The 22,357-nt window shown below is 36.4% G+C and overlaps 2 protein-coding genes across 58 annotated transcripts in view; one reads left to right on the forward strand and one right to left on the reverse strand.

The window, feature by feature from the left end:
• DTWD1 (DTW motif tRNA-uridine aminocarboxypropyltransferase 1) overlaps positions 1-8,789 on the reverse strand; it is a 30,253-nt gene extending 21,464 nt beyond the window's left edge. For 3 of the 24 annotated variants that reach the window (XM_081508444.1, XM_081508446.1, XM_081508428.1), the window contains exons 1-4: positions 8,698-8,789; positions 7,367-7,434; positions 6,611-6,747; positions 3,965-4,283 (exon numbers count right to left, since the gene is read on the reverse strand). In XM_081508444.1, the coding sequence (XP_081364570.1) occupies positions 3,965-4,228 (264 nt within the window). In that variant the 5' untranslated portion in view covers positions 4,229-4,283; positions 6,611-6,747; positions 7,367-7,434; positions 8,698-8,789. Of the gene's footprint in view, positions 1-3,964; positions 4,284-6,610; positions 6,748-7,366; positions 7,435-8,032; positions 8,090-8,377 lie in introns of those variants that run through there. The other 21 variants (XM_081508450.1, XM_081508449.1, XM_081508430.1 and 18 more) reach the window with 14 other exon arrangements.
• A 67-nt stretch (positions 8,790-8,856) lies between these two features.
• FAM227B (family with sequence similarity 227 member B) overlaps positions 8,857-22,357 on the forward strand; it is a 217,507-nt gene continuing 204,006 nt past the window's right edge. For 6 of the 34 annotated variants that reach the window (XM_081508390.1, XM_081508398.1, XM_081508368.1 and 3 more), the window contains exons 1-4: positions 8,857-9,109; positions 13,127-13,266; positions 20,080-20,205; positions 22,227-22,280. Coding sequence is in view for 9 of the 34 variants with exons in the window: in XM_081508368.1 (XP_081364494.1) it covers positions 20,158-20,205; positions 22,227-22,280 (102 nt within the window). In the remaining 25 variants the exon portion in view is untranslated. Of the gene's footprint in view, positions 9,112-13,126; positions 13,267-20,079; positions 20,206-21,390; positions 21,557-22,226; positions 22,281-22,357 lie in introns of all 34 variants that reach the window. The other 28 variants (XM_081508383.1, XM_081508399.1, XM_081508366.1 and 25 more) reach the window with 9 other exon arrangements.

The raw sequence follows: 22,357 nt of genomic DNA on the forward strand, positions 1-22,357 counted from the left end.
ATTCTCAGCATGTGAAATTATTAACTGGAAAAAGCATAACAGAATGGTTCCAGGAGGTATACTCTATATAAAAAATAACTTTTCAAAGTCACTTTGCCTATTTTCCTTAGTTTCTTATTTAATTACTATGAATTATGTCCTGTCTGAATGCAAAAATAATGTCTTGCAAATTTCTCGAGTTAGATTTTTCTATTATTTCCCTGACATGTTTGGTTTTGTTTTCTGTATAACGCTTGTATGAATTCTGCCTTTAGCCATGACTATGAAAAGAGAAGCCAAGTCATATCTCTCCCATCATATAAGAAACTCTCCCTAGGACGGATTTTTCAGTGTAGAGTTCAAATGACTTATTTGTTATGATTAAGTACTGTTCCAGCTCCCAGCCCACACTAAAAGGCAACATTCTAGGTATTTACTCTGGGGCAACAGCTATTTCACCCTGGAGTACAAAACTATCTTGTTTTTTTTAGAACAGATTTATTAAAGAGATAGGATTGAAACAATAAAATGCACATATTTGAAGTGTACTATCAAATGAGTTTTAACATATGCTACACGTTTAAATTCATCACCACAATAAAGCTAATGAACATATCCATCATCCTCACAAGTCTTCTTGTGTCTCCCTCCTTCCCCTTACCTCATCAACTACCACCCACAGTCCTAGGCAACCACTGATCTATTACTACAGGTTAGTTGGCATTTTCCAGAATTTTATATAAATTAAATTATAAACACTTTTCTTTTGATTGCCTTCATTTAGAATAATTATTCCGAGATTCATTCATGTTGTGTGTGTCATTAACTCCAGAACTATTTTTAAAGGGGCAGTTTCTATATGCTACTGCCGCTGCTGCTAAGTCGCTTCGGTCGTGTCCGACTCTGTGCGACCCCATAGACGGCCATCCACCAGGCTCCCCCGTCCCTGGGATTCTCCAGGCAAGAACACTGGAGTGGGTTGCCATTTCCTTTTCCATCTACTAGATGATCCCAAATTGTACATAGTTTACCATTCAGGATAATTATGTGGAAAGAGGAAGCTATATATCCTAGAAGGGTCATAAACATCCCAGATAACACTGAAAACATCCCTAGTTTTCAATCCAGGGTCTCAAACCCAATGTCTCCTACATTCTCACTTAGGCCTAGTGATCATTTATAACTTGAAGGTAACTGCTTCAAAACATCAAACCAACTTCTAGTGATAGAAAATTTACCATTTAAGTAGGCAGTTCACAAATAATTTTACATCAGTCTACCTCTGGCTGAACTCTACATCAGACTTTCCTCATGAAACTCAACCCCAGCTGATGCTACTCTACATTCCCTTTCCCCAAGCTCTCTCAGTAGCAGCTCAGCATTATCTTAGTTCAGGGAAGGCAGGAAAGAAGAAAGAAAAAAAAAAAAGAAAGCAGATCATGACAAAGTATTCTAATACTAATAAAACCGACTTTCTTATACAGGGGATGAATAGAGCTGAAAATTCCAAAAGCAATGACCAACATTTCTGATCAGCTGGCTATCTCTGAAGGACATCATTTAAATCAAGAATGCAGGACTGAAAGTTACTAATGTATTTCACAAATCATGGAACCAGCATATCGTGGACTAACATCTACAAGTATAAGACAGTTATGTAATATCTGTGCTCAAGAAGTATTTCTGGGAGCCAGTCCAGGTATCTTTAGTTTCCCCTGAGTAAGCCTGAAAATTATACTATGAAATGAGAGCCCAGACACAGGACAAGTCATGGAAATACAGGAATATATGTTTGTGCTCTTGTTCACACATTTTAGAAGGATATATCTTAAATAATGACAGGGTACAGAGTAATACTGCTAGAGTTGACCAGACTCAGTTCATACATATGTTTTGTTTTCAAACATTTAAAGACTATCAATCTGTTCTCTAACATCTATGTTTCCTATGAGAGATTTACCACAAAACTTTCACCGATATTTATCAAAATACAATTAGCAGAAAACTCTAGCCTTTTTCCATGTGATTATCAGCTTTCCCAAAGAGAATCTTTTCAATTCTAGTACTCTAATAAAGATGAAGCTTTCATCTGATGACCTTTTTTCACCTTAAAAAAAAAAAAAGACATTTGTCATGACTTTAAAAAAAATTAATGAATTTGTCATGACATTAAAAATTTTTTCTTCTGCATTGAAAAGATATATATTAATGAATTTAATCCCTAGAATAAAATTTATAGCTTGGGAGGTACTTACTCATTATGTAGTCATCTTCCCTTCCAAAGCAGGTTATCTAAAAGCAACTGCTGAACCATTTGTAAAAATAAAGTAGAAACTAGAAAATTTTTTAGATTTTTTATTAATATGTAATAACTCACAAAATTTTATATATGGTAATTAAAATAAAACACTTCAGAAAATTTTGCACCATCCAGTAGGCCATTTAGTTGATCAAACACTTGGCATAGTGTTTCAGCCATTTCATTAAAATAGTGGACATTAGATCATGGACTTAAAAAACAATACTCAATTATTAAATTTTTATGAAAATAATAGCTCTATATTATTAACTTTTATTATTTCGATCGTCGATCTTTTTGAACAAAATATATCTTAAGATAAAACTTTTAATGGGATATTTTCTTTATGTGGCTATGATGGAAACAGAAGATGAAACGATTCTGTTCATAACTCCCAAAACTATACTTCAAAATGTAACATTCTTATATGAGAGATGGGGATAATGGGAGAAGGGAGATAAAGGAGAAGGGGGCGGCAGAGGACGAGATGGTTAGATAGCATCACCAACTCAATGGACATGAATTTGAGCAAACTACAGGAGATAGCAGAGGGCAGAGAAGCCCCGGGTGGCAAAGAGTCGAACATGACTTAGTGACTGAACAACAATGCGGACTTTAGAAGAATTATTGTGCTTAAGCTCTCAGTTTTTCTGAGGTAACTATGAAGCTTACTGGATTCTATACTTAGTTATTCTCGGCCAGTAAACTTTCCAATAGCCTCTAAGAATGATTTTAGACCCCTAAGCAGACCATGGGCTTGCCAAGGTAACATGCAGGCTAAAATGCAATTCAAGTAACAAAATACGAGTGTTTCAAAGTATTGTTCTTACTTGAAATTTAAATGAACCTTATCACCACATTAACCTTATTTTCTTATTGGCAAGTTCAAATGAGTTCATGTGTAGAATTTGGTCTCTTTAAGGTCCTAATAGGCAGCAGTCAAATTTCATAAACCATTTGACTTAAAAGTTCGAGTTACTGTTAGACAAGTTAACATATACATAACTAAGTCTTTGATTACAGAGACATGATGGTCTACAGACCTTTTATCTACATAAAAATAGTCTTGATAGGCAACAAAAAGTATAAGGTAAGCAATCAATTCAAGTCAATTTGTTTAAATCTGGCGTTAAATCACTATAATTATAACACAGCCCAATGAGCAGGCCTTAGTCTTTTCAATTTCAGTTTAGTTTAGTTTTGGTCACTGACATGTGCTCCGTCTCCATATATAGAATGAGGCTAAATTCACGACTCTGCCTAAGCAAATATCAACCCTAGTTCCTTCAGGAAATGTTTTCTTCTCAAGGGCAGTCCAAGACCCTGAGGTGGTTTCTGAAGCTCCTTCATGCAGCCTGTAAACTTGTCTCTTGTAGTTTTCAAGTTTATACCACATTTTTTCTATGCTGTAAATGAATTATAATCATTTATTTTAAAAAGTAACTGATTTCATTAAAAACAACAGCATTCATCTCATATGAAAGTGTTTCAGCAATGTATGTCTCTTTTTCTAGAAACAAGGGGGGAAAAATAGGTTTACAGGTCTATAGGATTAAACTTTCTATTAACTGATTTTCATAATGATGTCATTTATCAAGCCTATCAGTTATATTAGAGTAGGGATATATCAGATGTGTTTTTAAAATCAATTCTCTTAACTTCCAAACAATTAAATTTCTCACCAACCTTCACATGTGGTATCTGTTCAACAGGTACATTCTCAACTGGGACGTAACATGTATAGCAGTAGAACATTCTTGAACCACCACACTTGAGACATTTTGATCTTCCATTTTGCTGAGCTTTTTTAAGAACTTCTTGAGATGCTAAGCATAAGTTTTGAAGAGGATCTTCTGAAGCAATGCATGTGGTTTGTGACTGCTGTATTTCCACAAATTTTGAATTATCGTCTTCCCTTTCTTTGAGAAATACAGGTGTACTGAGAGACATTTTTCATTCAAATCAAAGTTTAACTTTTATTTCTAAAACACATATTGTAGATGCACTGGAAAAAAAAAGTGGGGGGCAAAATAAAAAACATAAAACATTTCGCTCACTGTTTCTACAAAGAAAACTACTCCATTTAATTCACAACTGTGTGCTGACTTTAGTATTTACTAACAAATGTTAATAAGTTTTTAAACCACTAGATTAGCATGCTTTAAGATATAATATTAAAAAGCAATAAACTAAAAAAAAATTACCCTTTAAAGCTAGCCCCTCCATAAACATAGGAAGGTTGTCTCCCAGAAAAATTATTTCAAATATAAAGTTTAGGTACAAACAATCTATTTCCCAGTGACTATTTTTGTTCCAGAAACAGTACTTTTGTTCTATATTAGGAATGTAATGTTTTTATGTTAGTATCAGCCAGGAGTGTATTCGACCTTGCAAGCTCTGACTTTCACTTGTTATAATATGACATTAAATCAGACTCTGACATGACATCAATTCTCAGTCTGAATCTTGAAAAAAATACAAGGTGAAATAGGTAAAATTTAGTTGGTTATGTTCTAAAAGATGCAATTCTCTCCAACGTAATTAAAACACATACAAAAATATAACTAAACATCTGTTAAAATAAGAGGCATCCACTACCAATTAGAATTTTTTAAATATATCAAAAGGTGAAACATATGCCTATAAAAATATAAAGGCATATACATAAAGATTAAAGTGTAATCTTATAAATGTTAAAATTTTACAGAGTAACATCAGTGTTCACACATTCTAAGAATTCATACTGCTTTCAAAAATATACACCATTCAGTCTTCAGGTCTAGAGATAAATAGTAAAGTGTCTTTCTCACTTAAATATTTCCTTCAAAGGAGGATTATGGTTGCCAAAACTGTTATTCAAATACTTTGTAAGCACAATATGCTTAGAGGGAAAAAGAGACTGGGGCCCTCTTAATTTGATATGCATTCCAGAGCTGTAAAATGATTCTCATAACCTAAAGCCTTATGGTATTGTGGTGTTTAACTATGAGACTCCAGGCACTTTAAGTACAAACACCAAGAGGAGAAATGCTGTGACAGAAACAGGAAACTTGCTGTGGTTTCCCAAAACGAAAGTGAACAAAGAGTCCAGTGGAACATAATACACAATATAATTTACTAACAAGAAGTTAGTGATACTAATTTAATTAGTCATCAGGAATTTTTTATAGATTGTAAATGCCAGAGAACTTGGGACCCAAATAAAGAAAGGCAAAGAAAAAAGATGCTGGTCATTGAAGGAAAAGTAAAACATATTTGCCAAATTTATCCAAGGGGAAATTCAAAATACAATAAATATTTTTGATGTGTACTGATTAGGTAAAAGTTTACATTTTGGCTTGCTAGGACAAAGTGATATTTAAAAAAGATGGTCCAATCCCTTCTTCTTGCCTCACGAATGGAAAACATTATGTGACCTCTACTCCAAATCACCTTCCTAAAAATGACTTTTATCTTTGTCAATATGCCCTCAATGACTGGGAGAGTGCAGGATAATAAGCTGTTACATTTTCTTGAGGCTAAGATCCTTTTAAGACTGCATGAAAGTCTTCAACCTTCTCTCTAGTAAATGCATTTACAGATGCAGTATTCTGCACACAATTTCAGATGGTTTGCAGATTAGATTCTAGAGTCCATCTACAAATCTAGGTAAAGAAATCTTGACTAAGATCAAAAAGTCATTTGAAGGACAGGAGAAGCCTTAAAAACCTAGGAAGAGATCCTATTAGTCTACAGAAATCAGAGCCACAAATCCTTCTCTGGCCAACAAAATGTCAATTCTCACAAGCCAATGGAGGTCTCATCACTGCACTTAGGAAACTAATTGGTCCCTAAATCCTCTTGGTTTGGCTTTGTTCTACTGTTACCTGAGGTTCTTAAAAACATTTTTAGGCTGCAATAGTCTTGAGTTATCCAGACCATGGGCTCATCCTAAAAAAGCAATTGGAGTGGTCTAATTCAATTTGACTCCACTTCCCTGGGTATTCCAGTAGCTAGGCAGGGATTTGCATGTGCCACTATAGGGCCCAGGATTAGTGGGGAAGTATGCAGTTCCCAAGGGTGTCATGAAAGTCAACGTAGTTGTTTGACGTTTAATGGAAAACTAGTGGTGAGTTTTTCTAGAGCCTCAAAGCCCACTCCTCCTGAGATGCCTCAGAAAAATCCTCATGTATTCCACTTGGAAGTCTGTCCATATAGCTAAATGAATTTTCTTGTTGATGTTTAGTCATTCAGACTTGTCCAACTCTTTTGCAACCCCATGGACTGTAGCCCACCAGGCGCCTCTGTCCACAGGATTTCCCAACCAGGAATACTCAAGTGGGTTGCCATTACCTTCTCTAGGAGATCTTCCTGACCCAGGGAGCGAACCTGCATCTCTTGCATCTCCTGCATTGGCAGGCAGGTTTTTCACCAGCTGAGCCACCAGGGAAGCCCCAAATTAGCAGAGCCTTATATAAAAAGTCCTTTCTCTACAAAAATCAAACAACACAAACACCTTGAGACGGTGCAAGGGAAAGGTCTATGGCTCCCTGCCTTGCCTTACCTACGCACTCTCACATGTAGATGAGGTGGCTACAGAAGAAGCCTGCAGTTCTAATTCATGGGGAGCTCCCTCCAAAGGTCTCTGAAACCATATGAACAAAGGATCCATCCTGACCTAATGAACAGCCTGTTTCTAATGTGTACAAATCATTTGTTGCACACACGATGATTCAAAACTTTCAAAGCATACATCTTAACATCAAATATGTGTGAGAAATACAAGTGGAGTTGTGGGGGTTACTGAGAAAACATAAAAAGACTTCATTTCTAAGGAACTAACAAATATTTTTACCTAGATATGCGCCTGTCATTTTGCAACTTGGGTTGAAAACAAATTAATTTTTTTTTCTTTCTACCCTCTTTACCACACAAATTAATTACTCAATCAAGGTGTACCAATTCTACCTTGCACATAATCCTGTATTTTTAGTCTCAAAGTCAGGATTCTAGATGGCCCATTGCAATCTCTTCACCTCTTTGCTTTCATGTGCTTATTACTAGTACCAGATACTTAACATGGAAAAATGTATTTTAATTTGGAGTTACCTTTTAGTTAAGCTGTCCTTCCTAGTAGTAGTCAACTCCCCAAGAGTTGAATTCTTCACTCTGCGATTCTAGCATGAGGAATTCGACAAATACTTGTTAACTAAATCAAAACCATTATGAAAAAGAAGCATCCACTATGCAACTGCTACTGAAGTATCTGACAACCTTTACCTGCCATCTGCAGCCTGGGAGATTTTTTTCTTGTTTTTCCAAAATAATAATGAAAAAGACTCCTAGCTACAAATAAGTTAACTCCCACCCCCACCCCCTATCCCCATGCAGGAGACACGAGTTCAATCCTTGGGTTAGAAAGATCTCCTGGAGGAGAAAACAGCAACCCACTCCAGTATTCTTGCCTGGGAAGTTCCATGGACAGAGGAACCTGGCGGGCTACAGTCCATAGGGTCGCAAAGAGTGGGACACAACTGAGCACACAATACAGCAATGGAACATATATAAACTCCTTATCCTGTACTTCGGATCATAACAGTACCAAATAAAACCCACTTAAATTTTATTTTCCTATTTTTAAGAACCTGGTCATATGTACAGGTCCAATGGTCTACTGTTAAAAATCCAAGGTAACACCTTTTTCCTACAGGCTAACAGCCTATGCCCTCCTAACCACCATCCCCACCGACCCACACACACACACATAGCACCCACCCTGTGGTAGAGACTGTCTTGCCTTAATCTTTCATGGTACATTGGGGTTTAGAGAGAAGTAATTTTTAAATATTGTGGTTCTGAATCAGTGATTTTATCATCCAACTTCATGGAATTGGCACCTCGCAGTGTTAATAAACCTCCTGATGTGTCCTACATTTCCAATAAATAATTCAGACTTAAGGACAGCCTCTTTGCTTATTACGTATTTATAACCTTAATATTTTAAATACACTGCATGGCACACTATGCTATGCCTGTACTAATTTTCTCCTTCAGTGATAATCAATGTCCCGCAAATCACTCCAAACACTAAAAAATAAAGAGGGTACTTAGTGGACTAACTTTGCCTGAACAGACTTTTCTTGGGCCGGACTGCACTGAAAATAATTGTTAGGGTTAAAAAAAAAAAAGAAAGAAAGAAAGAAAAAAACAACTTTTTTTGAGGAAAAATTTGGACGCCCTTTCCCCAAAGGGCCCACAAGACCTTAAATATGCGAGCGGCCGCACAGAGACCGGGGCCCCGCTCACAAGCGACGCCCAGCACGACCTCCGCCGGGGCCCGGACAAGAAGCGTCCACTCCCGCAGCTGCAGGGCTGCGGCCAGACCCCGGTCCCCACAGAAGCGCTGAGACCCGCATGAGGGATCAGAGTGGGACTCAGACCTGCACAGCCCGCGGGTCCTCACACACCTCCAAGCGTCTTCCGCTCCGCCGGAGCCCGAGGTGCGCGCCCGGCCCTAGTCCCGCCTGGCCGCGGCGGAGCGCTTTCCGGGCGACACCAGGGGGAGGAGCCCGGACGTTGCTAAGGCCGTTGCTAGGACCAGGCTCGGCGCGGGTTCCGCTGGCAAAGGTAACGGGCGGGGAGAACCGCGGGGAGGGGTTAGAGGCGAAGTCCCGCCCCAGCTTTTCCGGAGTGTCTGTGTGGTGTCACCCTTTTCCGGAGAGAAGTAATGGAGAACCAGGACCCTGTTCCGTGAGGCCTGGCCTCACATCCCGCCAGAGCTGCGCTGAGCTCCCTCCTGAGACTGGCCGGGACCGCGGAACGGGGACGCGGTTCTCGAAATATGCTATGAAGGTGTAGTTGCAGTGTGTTGTGAAAAATGCTGTTCCTACAGAACACTTTCCCATTTGCCAATCCCTAAAATATTTTAGTCGTGAGAACTTTGTTCTATTACTTTTTTTTTTTTTTGGCTGTGTCCAGAGAAGGAGTTCGTATGCTGTATAGTAATGAAAGCTGTTAGAAAAATTATATCTGATAATGAGGTCTACTTTGAAACTACACACTCACGCAGAGTTGGAACTACTTTGTGCACTTTTCCAATCTGAAATTAAGCATAGTATGCAGATAGATTATTAAACCATCTTTCCTTGCCCCACCCCAAAGAAAATCTGTAGGGAAGGAATGCATGTTGACAGTTGTGAGATTTAAAAACACATTGGCCAGATCTTGAGCAATGTATTTATTGAATACTATGAATTTAGCAATTGAGAGTTAAAAGACAGAATGTTGCTCTAGGCAGAGGTCTCCAGTCTCCAGGATCTAATGCCTAATAATCTGAATTGGAGCTAATATAATAACAGAAATAAAGCACACAATAAGTTGTAATGCACTTGAATCATCCTATTATTTTCCACCAAACTGGTCCCTGGTGCCAAAAATGTTGGACCTTAAGTATCAAGTTAAGCATGCATAGTAGAGAAAATACAATATGGCTAATAAATTATAGGAATTTCAAAAGAACTCAGAATGGAGTGGTCAGTAAAGGGCTATTGGCTGGATTTGAGTAAAGCTCTGAAGAATGATTATGGTTTAGTACAGTGTTATTCAAAGGAATGGTGTGGGTACCATTGGTGGAGGTCCCATTTGTAATCAAGGAAATCTAGTGACAACTACACTTTTTAAAAAATGAAATTGTCTAGTTTGGAAAAGCAGTGCATGGCACTTGGTAAGGTTAAGTATTACTTTGTGGAGTTTTAAATTGTATATGTATGCATGTATATGTACACTAGGTCATGTTTATAAAATATATTTCTCATTGTGTGTTTCTTTTTTAAAATGTTTGAAAGCCACTGCTTTAAGAAAGGGAAAAAGGAGAATCAACAGCAAAGTCTTAAAGCCAATAAGTAATTTATCATTTTAAACTAATTTAACTCAAGTACACAGATTAAAAAGCAAATGATTCTATTTCTTTATCAGAGTGAGTACTGGGTTACTATTACAATGTGATAAACTACTCCAAAATATGCTGTCTTAAAATAATCATTTTATTATGTTAATGAGTCTTGTGTTCAGTGGAATGTAGAGGGACAAATTTTTTCTGATAATTCAGCTATAAAGACTGTGAATGCTAGCAGAGGTCCAATGTATGGCCTCTTCATGTGGTCTCGGCTTCCCCATGGTATGGCAGCAGAGTAACCAGACTGCTTAGGCCAAGTGCTCCAAAACCAAGTGTGGCAGTGAACAAGGCAGAAACTACATGTTGTTTTTCTAACCTAGTCCCCAAAAGAAACAGCATTATTTTCTCACATTCTTTTGATTGTAAGTGAGTTTGAAGGCATGTCCAAATTTTGGGAGAAGGGGCATAGATGCCACTTCTCAAAATACCGTCAAGGAATTTGTGGCTGTTTTTTAAAAAACCAACGCTGAATTTACTGCTGTCACCGAAAACCCTAAATTTCAGTGATTTAATACAGTAGATTTTTATTTCTCACAAGAAATCCATTGTAGATGTTACTAGTCAGATAAAGTGTTAAACTCAAGAATGTGAGTTTCTTTTAATTTTTAGTGGTTCTGCTGTTTCCTGTGACTTGGGTTTCACAGCTTACCTGACAAAAGAAAAAGCACAGTGAATCACGTAAGAAGTTTTAGAGATCAGCCCTAAAAAAGGCATATGTCGCTTTTCCCACATTTCATTGGCCAGTTTAAGCCAAGGTCCCTTCTTTAACTGCAAGGGAGCCTGAGAAATGTAGAGAAACATACGGATATTGGTGAACAATAACAGTTTGCCACATTCTAAGTTTTTAGCTAAAAACCCTGTAGTCCCCAACCCCTCTGCTAGATTTCATTTTTTCATTAGTTATCTATTTTATACATAATATCAATACTGTATGTATCGATACATCCCAGTCTCCCAATTTCCCCCAGTCCCCCTTCCTCTTTGGTATCTATATGTTGGTTCTCTACGTCTATGTCTGTATTTCTTCTTTGCAAATAGAATCACCGTTACCATTTTTCTAGATTCCACATGTATTCATTAATATGTAATATTTTCCTCATTCCAACTTACTTCACTCTGTATGACACTCTCTAGGTTCCTCCACATTTCTACAAATGACCCTATTTTGTTCCTTTTTATGGCTGAGTAATAGTCCATTGTATGTATGTACTACATCTTCTTTATACATTGCCCTGTTGATGGACATTTAGGTTGCTTTCATGTCCTGGCTATTGTAAATAGTGCTTCAGTGGACATTGGAGTGCATGTATCTCTTTGAATTATGGCTTTCTTTGAGTGTATGCCCAGTAGTGGAATTGCTGGGCTATATGCTAGTTCTATTTTTAGTTTTTTAAGTAACCTCCATACTTTTCTTAAAAGGAAAATTTTTTTCAAGTATTTTCAATTGTTCTGTTACTTATTTCATATGTCAAAATATACTAGTTTCTTGATTTTTTTTCACTCTCCAACATTATCTGTTAACTTTCTCCTTTAGAAGTCAATCATAAAGCTCTTTTATAGCACCACTCCCAAGTGTGAACATTCCTTCTCTCCCCCACACTCTTGTTATCCACTCATCTCTCAATGTAGTAGTCTCACAGTTTTTGTTTAAAGTAACATTTTTGTATATTATTCGACCCTGAACCACATATGATCACATCAACTTTTAATACAACCTTTTATTTCTTTCCCTTAATAATTGCCATGTTCTGTCTACTTATGAATAATCTATCCTCAGAAACTCTTCCAAAGTAACAAAACATTACAAGCAAACATATTGATTAACCTAGCTGATTTTGTTTTCCTTCCAGATATTCTCTCTAGAGCATTTCAACCTCTAATCTATTCAGTATTGGTTGCTTTTACTAATTCAATACTTCTCTCCTGTGTTAGATCACTTGTTCCTTTTTCTTTGCATAATCCTTTGTTTTTCTGAAACATATCTTCTAGTAGTTTCCTGAGAAAAGGTAAATGAGAGTATTGTAGACAGCATAATAACCACCCTCAACGCAGATCCTATTGATATGTTTTCCTGTGTGGCAGAAGGAACTTTGTACATGTGATTAAGTTAAGGATCCTATAATGAGGAAATTACAGGATTATCTAGGTGGTTTCAACATAATCATAAGTGTCCCTATAAAATGGATTACAAGAGGTCAGAAAGGGGAGAAGATGCTATACTACTGGCTTTGAGGTTGAAAGAAGGAGCTAAGGAGCAAAGCAGGGTAGGGGGCTCCTAGAAGCTGCAAAAGGCGAGGAAACAGATTCTCCCCTAGAACCTCCAGAAGGAGTATAGTTCTGCAGACCCATTTCAGGCCTCTGACCTCCAGATCTGGGAGATAAGTAAACCTGTGTTGATTTAAGCAGTTAAGTTTGCAGTAATTTGTTAGAGCAGCTATGTGAAACTAATATAGGGAGAAATGGTGATTTTTTTTTTTTTTTAACTGGCTTAAAAATCTGAAACATACCATGTATTTAATTGATGGGCTGTCTGTATTTATATTTGAATTTCTAGGTTGAAAATCATTTTCTGGAAATAATCATCTAAATTCTTATCTTTTAACCTCTGATTCTTATCTTTAACACTTTTATTCTAGTTTCTAGAACATTTCTTCAGCTTCCTCCCCATAAACATTTTGTTCGCTAATTAATTTATAGCATAATATTTATAACTTTTATTTTTTTCCCTATTGCCTCATAAAATACTGTTTTTGGTTTCAGGGATGCATTATTTTATCAACTCTCTCTAAGAATCTTAAAGACATTTTAAAAGTTTCCTTCTGTTTCCTGTATTATCTGTATCCTCTCAGATTTTATTTTCAGTTATCTTCTCTGATTTCTGTTTTTTAATTTTTATCTTTTTTGATATTTTGCAGCTGTTCCTTAAATATCTAGTAAGCCTTGGATTTCTGTTTGTATTGAAGAATAAAGATTAAAATAGTGATGTAGAGCTCAACGTGTCTTCATAAGAGGATCAGATTTTTCACTGGAAAATTTTCAAACATCTGAATAAAAGGTACTAATGATGATAAGAGCAGAAATCAATGAAAACGAAAACAAATGTGCACTAGAGGAAAGCAACAGGCCAAAATTGGTTCTTTGAAAAGATCAATAAAATTGAAAAGCCTTAAACTGACCAAGTAAAAAGAGAAAACTCAAAACACAAATATCAGGAATGAAAGTAGTAATATCCTACAGGTGATAAAAATAATAAGAGGATATTAAGAGCAAATATTTATATCAAGGTATTTGACATTTTTTGCTTTCCTTGAAAAATACAATTTACCAAAACTGATAAAAAAGGAAATAGACAATTTCAATGACTGTATCAATTTTGAGAAATTGCATCTATGTTAGTCTGCTCTAGCTGCTATAATAGAATACTACAGACTTGGTAACTTAACAGAAATTTATTTTCTCACAGTTGTGGAGGCCTGAAGTCTAAAACCAAGGTGCTGTCAGTGTTGGTTTCCGGTGAGACCTTTCTTTCTGGCTTGTAGATGGCTGCTTTCTCACTGTGTCCTCACATAGCCTTTGTGCATGCATGGAGAGAAAGATCCCTATGGTGTCCGTTACTCTTCTTGTAAGAATAGCACTCTTATTGAACTAAGGCCCCACCCTTAAGACTTCATTAAATTTAATTTCCTCTCCAAAGGCCCCATCTCCAAATATAGTCACCTTGAGGGTTAGGTCTTCATGGTAGGCCCTAGGGAAAAACATAATGTCTGAAATGAAGACTTCACTGTATCACCTAACAGCATTACTTATCCAAAGTGACAAACAGAGGAAAAATGTTCGGAAAAAAAACCCAGCAGTCTTAGTGACGTGTAGGACCATTTCAAGCTATCTACCACAGATGCAGTTGAAGTCCCAGAAGGAAAGATAGGCAGAAGAAAAAAACATTTGAATAAAAATGATGGATAATTATCCAAATTGATGAAAACTATAAATGGACATGTTCAGAAATTCAGCTAATCTAGATAGAATTAAGAAAGGAAGGAGAGGGGGAATTGGGGGAAGAGGGAAGGAGGGACAAACAACCCCACTGATTACTGAAAACCAGTGATAAGGAGAATATTGTAAAAGCAGCCAGAGGAAAAGACACGTCACATAGAGGAGAACAAATATTAAATGATTAGAAATATTCCTTTCCCCTTTGTTATTTGCAAGATCATGAGTAAAGTTGGTGTGGTTTCTTCCTTAAATCTTTGATAGAATTTACTTATGAAGCCATTTGAGTCTCCAGTTTTCTTTGTGAGATTTTCATTACAAATTCTATTTCTTTAATTGTCGTAGGTTATTTACCTTTTCTAGCCACCTAAGAGAAATTAAAATGTATCCACAGAATTGTATGCATTTATAATAGCAGCTTTTTTCCTATAATAGCTCAACTCTTTAAACAAGGCAATGCACACACACACACACACACACACACACACACACACACACACACACACACACACACACACACACACACACACACACACACACACACTGGAATACTACTCAGCAATAATATTTGATGATCTTGGATATTTCTCAGAAATCTTATGTTGAGCAAAAGAAACCAGATACAAAAGAGTATGCAATGTTATGTTTCCATTTTTGTGAAAGGCTAGACCAGGCAAAGTTAATCTACAGCTAACTGTAGTTACATAAAGCAGATTAGTGTGGCCTAACACCAGTGATGGGATATTTTTGCATGAAGTTGTAGGAATCAACAATAAAGTAGCACAAGGAAACATTTTGGAAACATTTTGGAAGTGATCTAAATGTCAGTTTTTACTCCAATCCCAAAGAAGAGCCATGCCAAAGAATATTTAAACTATTGTACAATTGCGCTCCTTTCACGTGCTAGCAAAGTTGTGCTCAAAATCCTTCAAGCTAGGCATCAGCAGTACATGAACCAAGAACTTCCAAATGTACAAGCTGGGTTTAGAAAAGGCAGAGGAACCAGAGATCAAATTGCCAACATTTGTTGGATCATGGAGAGAGCAGGGAATTCCAGAAAAACATTTACTTCTGCTTCACTGACTATATGAAAGCCTTTGTGTGGATCATAGAAAACTATGAAAAATTCTTAAAGAGATAGGAATAACAAACAACCTTACCTGCCTCCTGAGAAACCTGTATGCAGTTCAAGAAGCAACAGTTAGAACCACACATGGAACAGCTGACTGGTTCAAAACTGGGGAAAGGAATATGGCAAGGCTGTATATTGTCTCCCTAGTTATTTAACTTACATGCAAAGTACATCATGCAAAATGCCTGGCTGGATCAGTCACAGGCTGGAATCAAGATTGCCAGCAGCAATATCAACAATCTCAGATATGAAGATGATACTACTCTAATGGCAGGAAGTGAAGAGGCACTAAAGAGCCTCTTGATGAAGGTGAAAGAGGAGAGTGAAAAGGTTAGCTTGAAACAACATTCAAAAAAACTAAGATCGTGGCATCTGGTCCCATGAATTCATGGCAAATACAAAAGGAAAAAGTGGAAGCAAGGACAGATTTTATTTTCTTGGACTCCAAAATCACTGTGGATGGTGACTGCAGCCATGAAATTAAAAGACATCTGCTCCTAGGAAGGAAAGATATCACAAACCTAGACAGCATATTAAAAACAGATAGATACATCACTTTCCAGACAAAGGTTCATATAGTCAAAGCTATGGTTTTTCCAGTAGTCATGTATGGATATGAGAGTTGGACCTCAAAGAAGGCGGAGCCCTGAAGAATTGATACTTTCCAATTGTGGTGCAGGAGAAAACTCTTAAGAGTCCCTTGCACAGCAAAGAGATCAAACCAGTAAATCCTAAAAGAAATCAACCCTGAATATTCACTGGAAGGACTAATGCTGAAGCTCCAATAATTTGGCCACTTGATGCAAAGAGCCAACTCATTGGAAAAGACCCTGATGCTGGGAAAGATTGAAGGCAAAAGAAGGGGGCAGCTGAGGATGAGATAGTTAGATGATGTCACCAGCTCAATGAACATGAATTTGAGCAAACTCTAAGAGACAGTGGAAGACAGGCTGGTGTGCTGCATGCAGTCCATGGGGTCGCAAGGGTCAGATACAACTTAGGCACTGAACAACAACAGAATGTTACACAATTTTTTCTCTTTAGCCACAGACTTTATTATTTGAATATCTGCAACTATGACTCTATACACAAATTTTAATTTCTTAAAAAACTCTACATTCCATATTGCTAGGTCACTTCACTCTGTTTTATGCCACATTTCCATCAAAACGCATTTCCCCAAATCACAATCTGCCTGATTGTGTGTTTGTTGTTGTAATTTGGTTGCTAAGTTGTGTCTGACTCTGCGACTCTGTGGACTGTAGCCTGCCAGGCTACTCTTGTCTATGGGGTTCCCCAGGCAAGAATATTGGAGTGGGTTGCCATTTCCTTCTCCAGGGTACATTTTTTAAAATGTTTATTTTTCTAACCGTGCCAAGTCTTAGTGGTGGCATGCAGTATCTTTTCTTTTAGTTGTGGCATGCAAAATCTTAGTTGTGGCATGTGGGATCTAGCTGCCTGAAACAGGATTGAACTCAAGCCCCCTGCTTTGGGAGCTCAGGGTCTTAGCTGCTGGACCGCCAGGGAAGTCCCTAAATGCTACACATTTTAACTGTAATGAGGGTTACATGGATGTATGCATTGTCACTTTAAATGGTAATTCTTTTACATAGTAATTGTGTAGTAAGTAAATTATACCTCAATATAGGTGATTTAAATAGAAAAATCATTTATATTTCTATTAACTATGAAGAAACCATAGAAAAGGACGTGTTTAAAATACATTTGTGGCTTAAACATTTAAAACATACCATAAAATAGGAGTATACAATGGGATAAATCTAATGAAAGATTGAAAAATCAATCCGTACACTTAAGAGGTGTGCAATTTACTGTATGTGTGCTTTACTTGAACAAAAATAAGTTGCACATATGACTTGATAAAAACAAGCCATAAATGAAACTATTATGTTAATATTAGAAATGTTAAAGTAGGCATGATTAAATATATTTTAAAGGAACTGTGGAGATAAAATGGATATAGGAGATAAGGAAGGAGAAGGAAGAGTTTAAGATAATTCAGACTTCCAACCTGAATAACTGTGAAACCTCTATAATTAAGGATAAGATTTATCTACTAAGGACTTGTGTTTCAAGCAATAATCATGAATTGTGTTTTGAAAATACTAGATTTAAAGTTAAAATACCTAAATGCAAAATATTTATGTTCAAGTCTTCTATGAATCTTTAATGTGTCATCATTCTGAATAAAAATCAGTTTAAACAATTACATAGAATCTAAAAATTCAGGCATTAAAGATTACCACAAATCTCATAGCTCTGAATCCTGCCCCACACTGATGATATATTAGAGACAATATAAAAGTATTAGAACTGATTTTGGAATTCCGGGGTAAATCACACATGAGCATGACGTATTCTTTGTATACCTGACTTTCCTCAAGTCGCTAGTAATTTGCTAAAGATATTTGTATCTGTGTTCTTGAGGGACATTTGGTTTATAATTTTCTTTTTTTGTAATCTTGTCAGATTCTGTTATCAAAGTTATACTCGCTTTATAAGAAAGTATTCCCTCCTCTATTTTTGAAAGTTGTTTTATCATCTTCTTTCAGTTTTGGTGATTATTGTTTTTAAGGATTTGCCCATTTCATGTAGGTTGTTAAATTATTGACACAGTTTTAAATTATATGCCCCTAATTCATTTAATCAGTGTAGGTTCCCTAATGACATCCTTTTCATCCTCCCTGGTATTGGTCATTTATTTTTTTCTCACATTTTAAAAATTCAACCTACTAAAGTACCTTTTTAAAAATCTTTTAAAAGACCAACTTGCAATTTGTTGAGTTCTCTATTTTCATATCTTTATTTTGTCTTCTCATATCTTTTTATTCCTTTTTCTACTTATTTTTAGATTCTTTTCAGTTTTTTAGCTTTCCTCTAAGCATAGGTTTAGGTGTATCCCACAAAGTTTGAGGCATTGTGTTTTCATTATCTTTCAATTAGAAAATTTTCTAATTTTTCTTATTGCTTCCTCTTTGAGCTAGAAATGGATTGTTTAATATTTAAGGATTCTCTAGTTGTCTTTTTGTTACTATTTTCTATTATGGTCAGAGAACATACCCTGAATGATTTCAATTATTTGTAATTTTTTAGTCTTGTCTTATGGTACAGCATGAGTCCATCTTAGTGAAGGTTCCACGTTTTATTACTTAAAAAGACTGTGTATTCTACAGTTGTGGGATTTAGTTGTTCTATAAATATCAATTAAGTTAAGTTGCTTGATAATGTTGTTCAAACCTTCTATCTCCTGACTGATTTGTGTGTGTGTGTGTGTGTGTGTGTGTGTGTGTGTGTGTGTGTGTACTTGACTTGTCAGTTACCCAAAGCAATATGCTAAAATCTCCAGCTATGACTGTGGTTTTGCCTGTTGTATGATCAGACCCTGCAAAATGGCAGTTCTTCTCCTCTTTGTATATCCCCTGCTCAACCAGTTCCTTCCCCAGACAGTTATTATTCTAATCCTTGGACCAAAGCAGCTTTACCTGCTAGTTTATCAAGGGGAAACATTTGCCCTCATTAGCCAGTGGGGCTGCAAAGGACCCGCCTCTGCTAGTTTACCTGGTGGCTGATGAGCCAATCGGAGGTTAATTGCCCCTATAAATGGTAGCCTCCTTTTCCTGAAACAGTGAAGATTACTATCGTGCCCGGACTGCCTTTTGGGTTGAGGTGTAGCTCCAGGACTCTGGACTTGTAAGATTTCAAACTGTTGATGTTTCTGTCACCATTTACAGGTTCTTTCTTCAGTCTCACAACTGAGCAATTACAAGGCTTGCAGGCCTGCAAGGTGTAGGTCAATCCCTGTATTTCCCTTTAGTTTTATAAACTTCTGCTACCTTTCTTTTGAAACTCTTTTAGTAAATGCAGATGCATTTGTCATTGGTATGACTTAATGAACTAACTTTTTGTTAATGTGAAATAACCTTATTTATGTCTGATAATTTTCCTTGTCTTAAAGTCTACTTTGTCTGATATTGACACTAGTTTTCTTATATTTAGTGTTTGCATAGTTCTAGAATTCTCATCTGTTTCTATTTTGGAGTTTTTATATCTCTTGAAATACTCCATAGCTTCACGCACTATAATCAAACCTATACTGTAAAGTCTTTAATGTATTTATAATACTTTTTAAGTCCTTGAGGCTAATTACAATAACTGGATTCTCAGTGAATTGGTTTGTACTGACTGTATTTTCTTTTGATTGTGGATCCCATTTTCCTTCTTTGTATGTCTTGAAATTGTTTTATTGTGTATTAGATATTATGTGGAAAAAATTGTGGAGACTAAAGTTTAATTTAATTTTAGTTTTGAGAGCATAAGCCTTTTTCTGTCCTTAGCACTTCAAGTGAGAGGCTGATTTTTTAAAATCCTCCTAGATTTGAGTTGGGCTTTAGGATTGATTGTAGCTTTAATTAGATTGAGCTCACCTGTGACTAACTCAACCTCCAACCTCCCTCTTGAGAGCCACCTCTTATCACTTGTCAGCGTTGAGTTGGGACACATGTGGAATGAAGTTTTCGATGATTTCAGTTCACCTTTGGACCCAACTCTGTCTGGGCTCCTCGAACCCAAGTACTATAAGCATGTGTTGGCTTGTCTAGGTTCTGTATCTTTCCAGCCCCTCCTCTACTGCTGCTTTCTTGACAAAATTCAGAAGCAAGGTGTGGGCACCTGGGAAGGGACTTTTTGGTTGAGTCATTTATTTTTTTTCATTTGGGTATCTTTCAGACTCCAGTCTGTTCCCCAGCTCATGCAGACACTTGAAGCCCAGCTGATTTCTCTTCATCTCTTCAAAGTTACTGCCCCATGGCAGGCCAACTTTTCCCTCAATTGCCGCACAGAACTCACTGTCAGGTAAGGGAACTGCCACAACTTTATACTTACTTATAAAGGAGATTTTTCTGTATTTCGGGTCACCAGGGTTTCCCAGGAGGGCAGCTTCATGGGCTTGCAAACTGTGCAGTTGCATGCATCTACTGATAGGAAAGACCCTACACTAGGTTTAATGATCTGATGTTACCATCTTAAAATTCTTATTTTTTGAGCACCGGCATTCTCAAGTGTCATACATTATACAGTCCTGCTTAGTGGCATCCACCACTTCTCACGAACCCCATAAAAAAGTAAGATTTTTCTTTGGTCCAGGATTTTCTTGTTGTTACCGTGGAATCATCAGCATTTTGTATCCTACATCCTACAAAGGTCATAAGCCTGTTTAGTTTATGCCTCACCTCCTTTTAACTTTCCCCCTAGAGAACTCTGGAATTTTATATTGAAATTAACTGAAATTTTCCTATGCACATTTCATTTCTTTAATTCAGTTTTCTAATTCCCTTTAGTTGAAATGTGGGTATTTTTTAGTGCTTTGTTCTAGAAGTGGTTTGACATCCATTACAAGGCAGGGAGAAAGGGTACCATTTAAATTGTTGTAATTATATTCCTTTGTATTCTGTGCATTTCAAGAAATACTGATGGCTTTCCTCTAGTAAAATTGCTAGTCTCACTATCCCTAAAGATACTATATCATGAACATTTTTTTTGTCTTTCAGTATTCTATACACACCATCTTATTTTTTTCTTTTCTCAGTTTGACTAGGCCTAAAGCCACATGTTTTTTATAAAATTTCTTGACAGCTCTACACATCTTTGCTTCTGTATACTTATTTTTTATAATGACTGTAACATATGTTCTTTATTTGTTATTACCTGGTATATATTTATTTATAACAGTATTAAGACAATGAAATATTCTATTCAGCCTCAAATGTGTAGTCATTTTGTAAAGCATGGCCTTGTGATTTTGTAATCTTGGTCATTGTATCTATTGATGTGAAGTATGTTATAGTAAATTAAACTGTAAGATAGTCTTTTCAGACATGTCATCTTCAGAGCATTAGGGTATTATAGTAGGATATTCTGAAGTCTTGTTATTTTTGCCTTCTCATTGGTTTTTCATTCTTTAGAAATGGTTTTATTATTTTTTTAAAATACCTACACATTTCTTTGACATTAATCTACTCATTTATTCATTAATTTAAGAACATTGCCAGTTTACGTGCAGAATTTACAACCATTGGCCAGCCACCACATGAAATTTTGACTCTTCAGCTGTGGTTACACTACATTTTCTGTCCTCATAGAGAAACAAATCTGCTGTTGTTACCGTAAAGGATCTTTGGAGGACCTAGGAAGACTTCCTAGAAAAGTAACTTTTAATTTCATGTTTGATATAAGAGTTAAATAGGTCAAGAATGAATTGAAGGGAGAGAGTTTGGAACAGGGATCCTTCTAAACAGGAGGAAGAATATGTATGCAGTCTCCAAAACAAGGAGTAGCAAAAATGTCTGGATTAAAATTAATCTGTCTAGTGAAAGACTGCATTTTCAGTTTACAAAGAAACTAACAAAAATGGGAGTATAACTTATTACGTTGAAACATTCAAAGATTTATTTTCACCAGGTCACTTCTGTGCCTCTTAAAATATTTCATCAGTAAGAGGAGAATGTTATTATATATTATTGACTCTGAATTTATTGTAGACACAGTCCAAGATAGCCCAAAATATCTTGGAACTCATGATGGAATTAGAAATGAGGACGTTGAGCAGGATTCATATGAAGCTTTTCTCTAGAAAGTGTATGAGAAGGAGGCCTTTTATAGAATTTGGTTCGCAGACTCAGAATTTAAACATTAATCTCTGTCCCTTTTCAAAGTACAAGAACTTTACAAAGAGAATAGTTTACAATATCTTACTTATAGCTCTGAAAATTATAACTGAAGTCCAGTATCATAATGTACTTAATTTATTTAAGTGTAACCATCCTATAAACAATCTGAATTTATGTTAATGAACAATATTGATTTTACTTCATTAGAAAATTCAAGAACCTCCAAAGAACATTGAAGAATTTTTAAAGCTTCAAAACTTGGTGAGTAGAATATCCTATTTTATGGGACCTTCACCACTGGTACACATATCAGTCCTTTTCCTTTAGCAAAACACAGC

This window comes from Giraffa tippelskirchi, chromosome 7, assembly GCF_054371585.1.
Source record: "Giraffa tippelskirchi isolate mGirTip1 chromosome 7, T2T-mGirTip1v1.2.pri, whole genome shotgun sequence".
Lineage (NCBI taxonomy): Eukaryota > Metazoa > Chordata > Mammalia > Artiodactyla > Giraffidae > Giraffa > Giraffa tippelskirchi.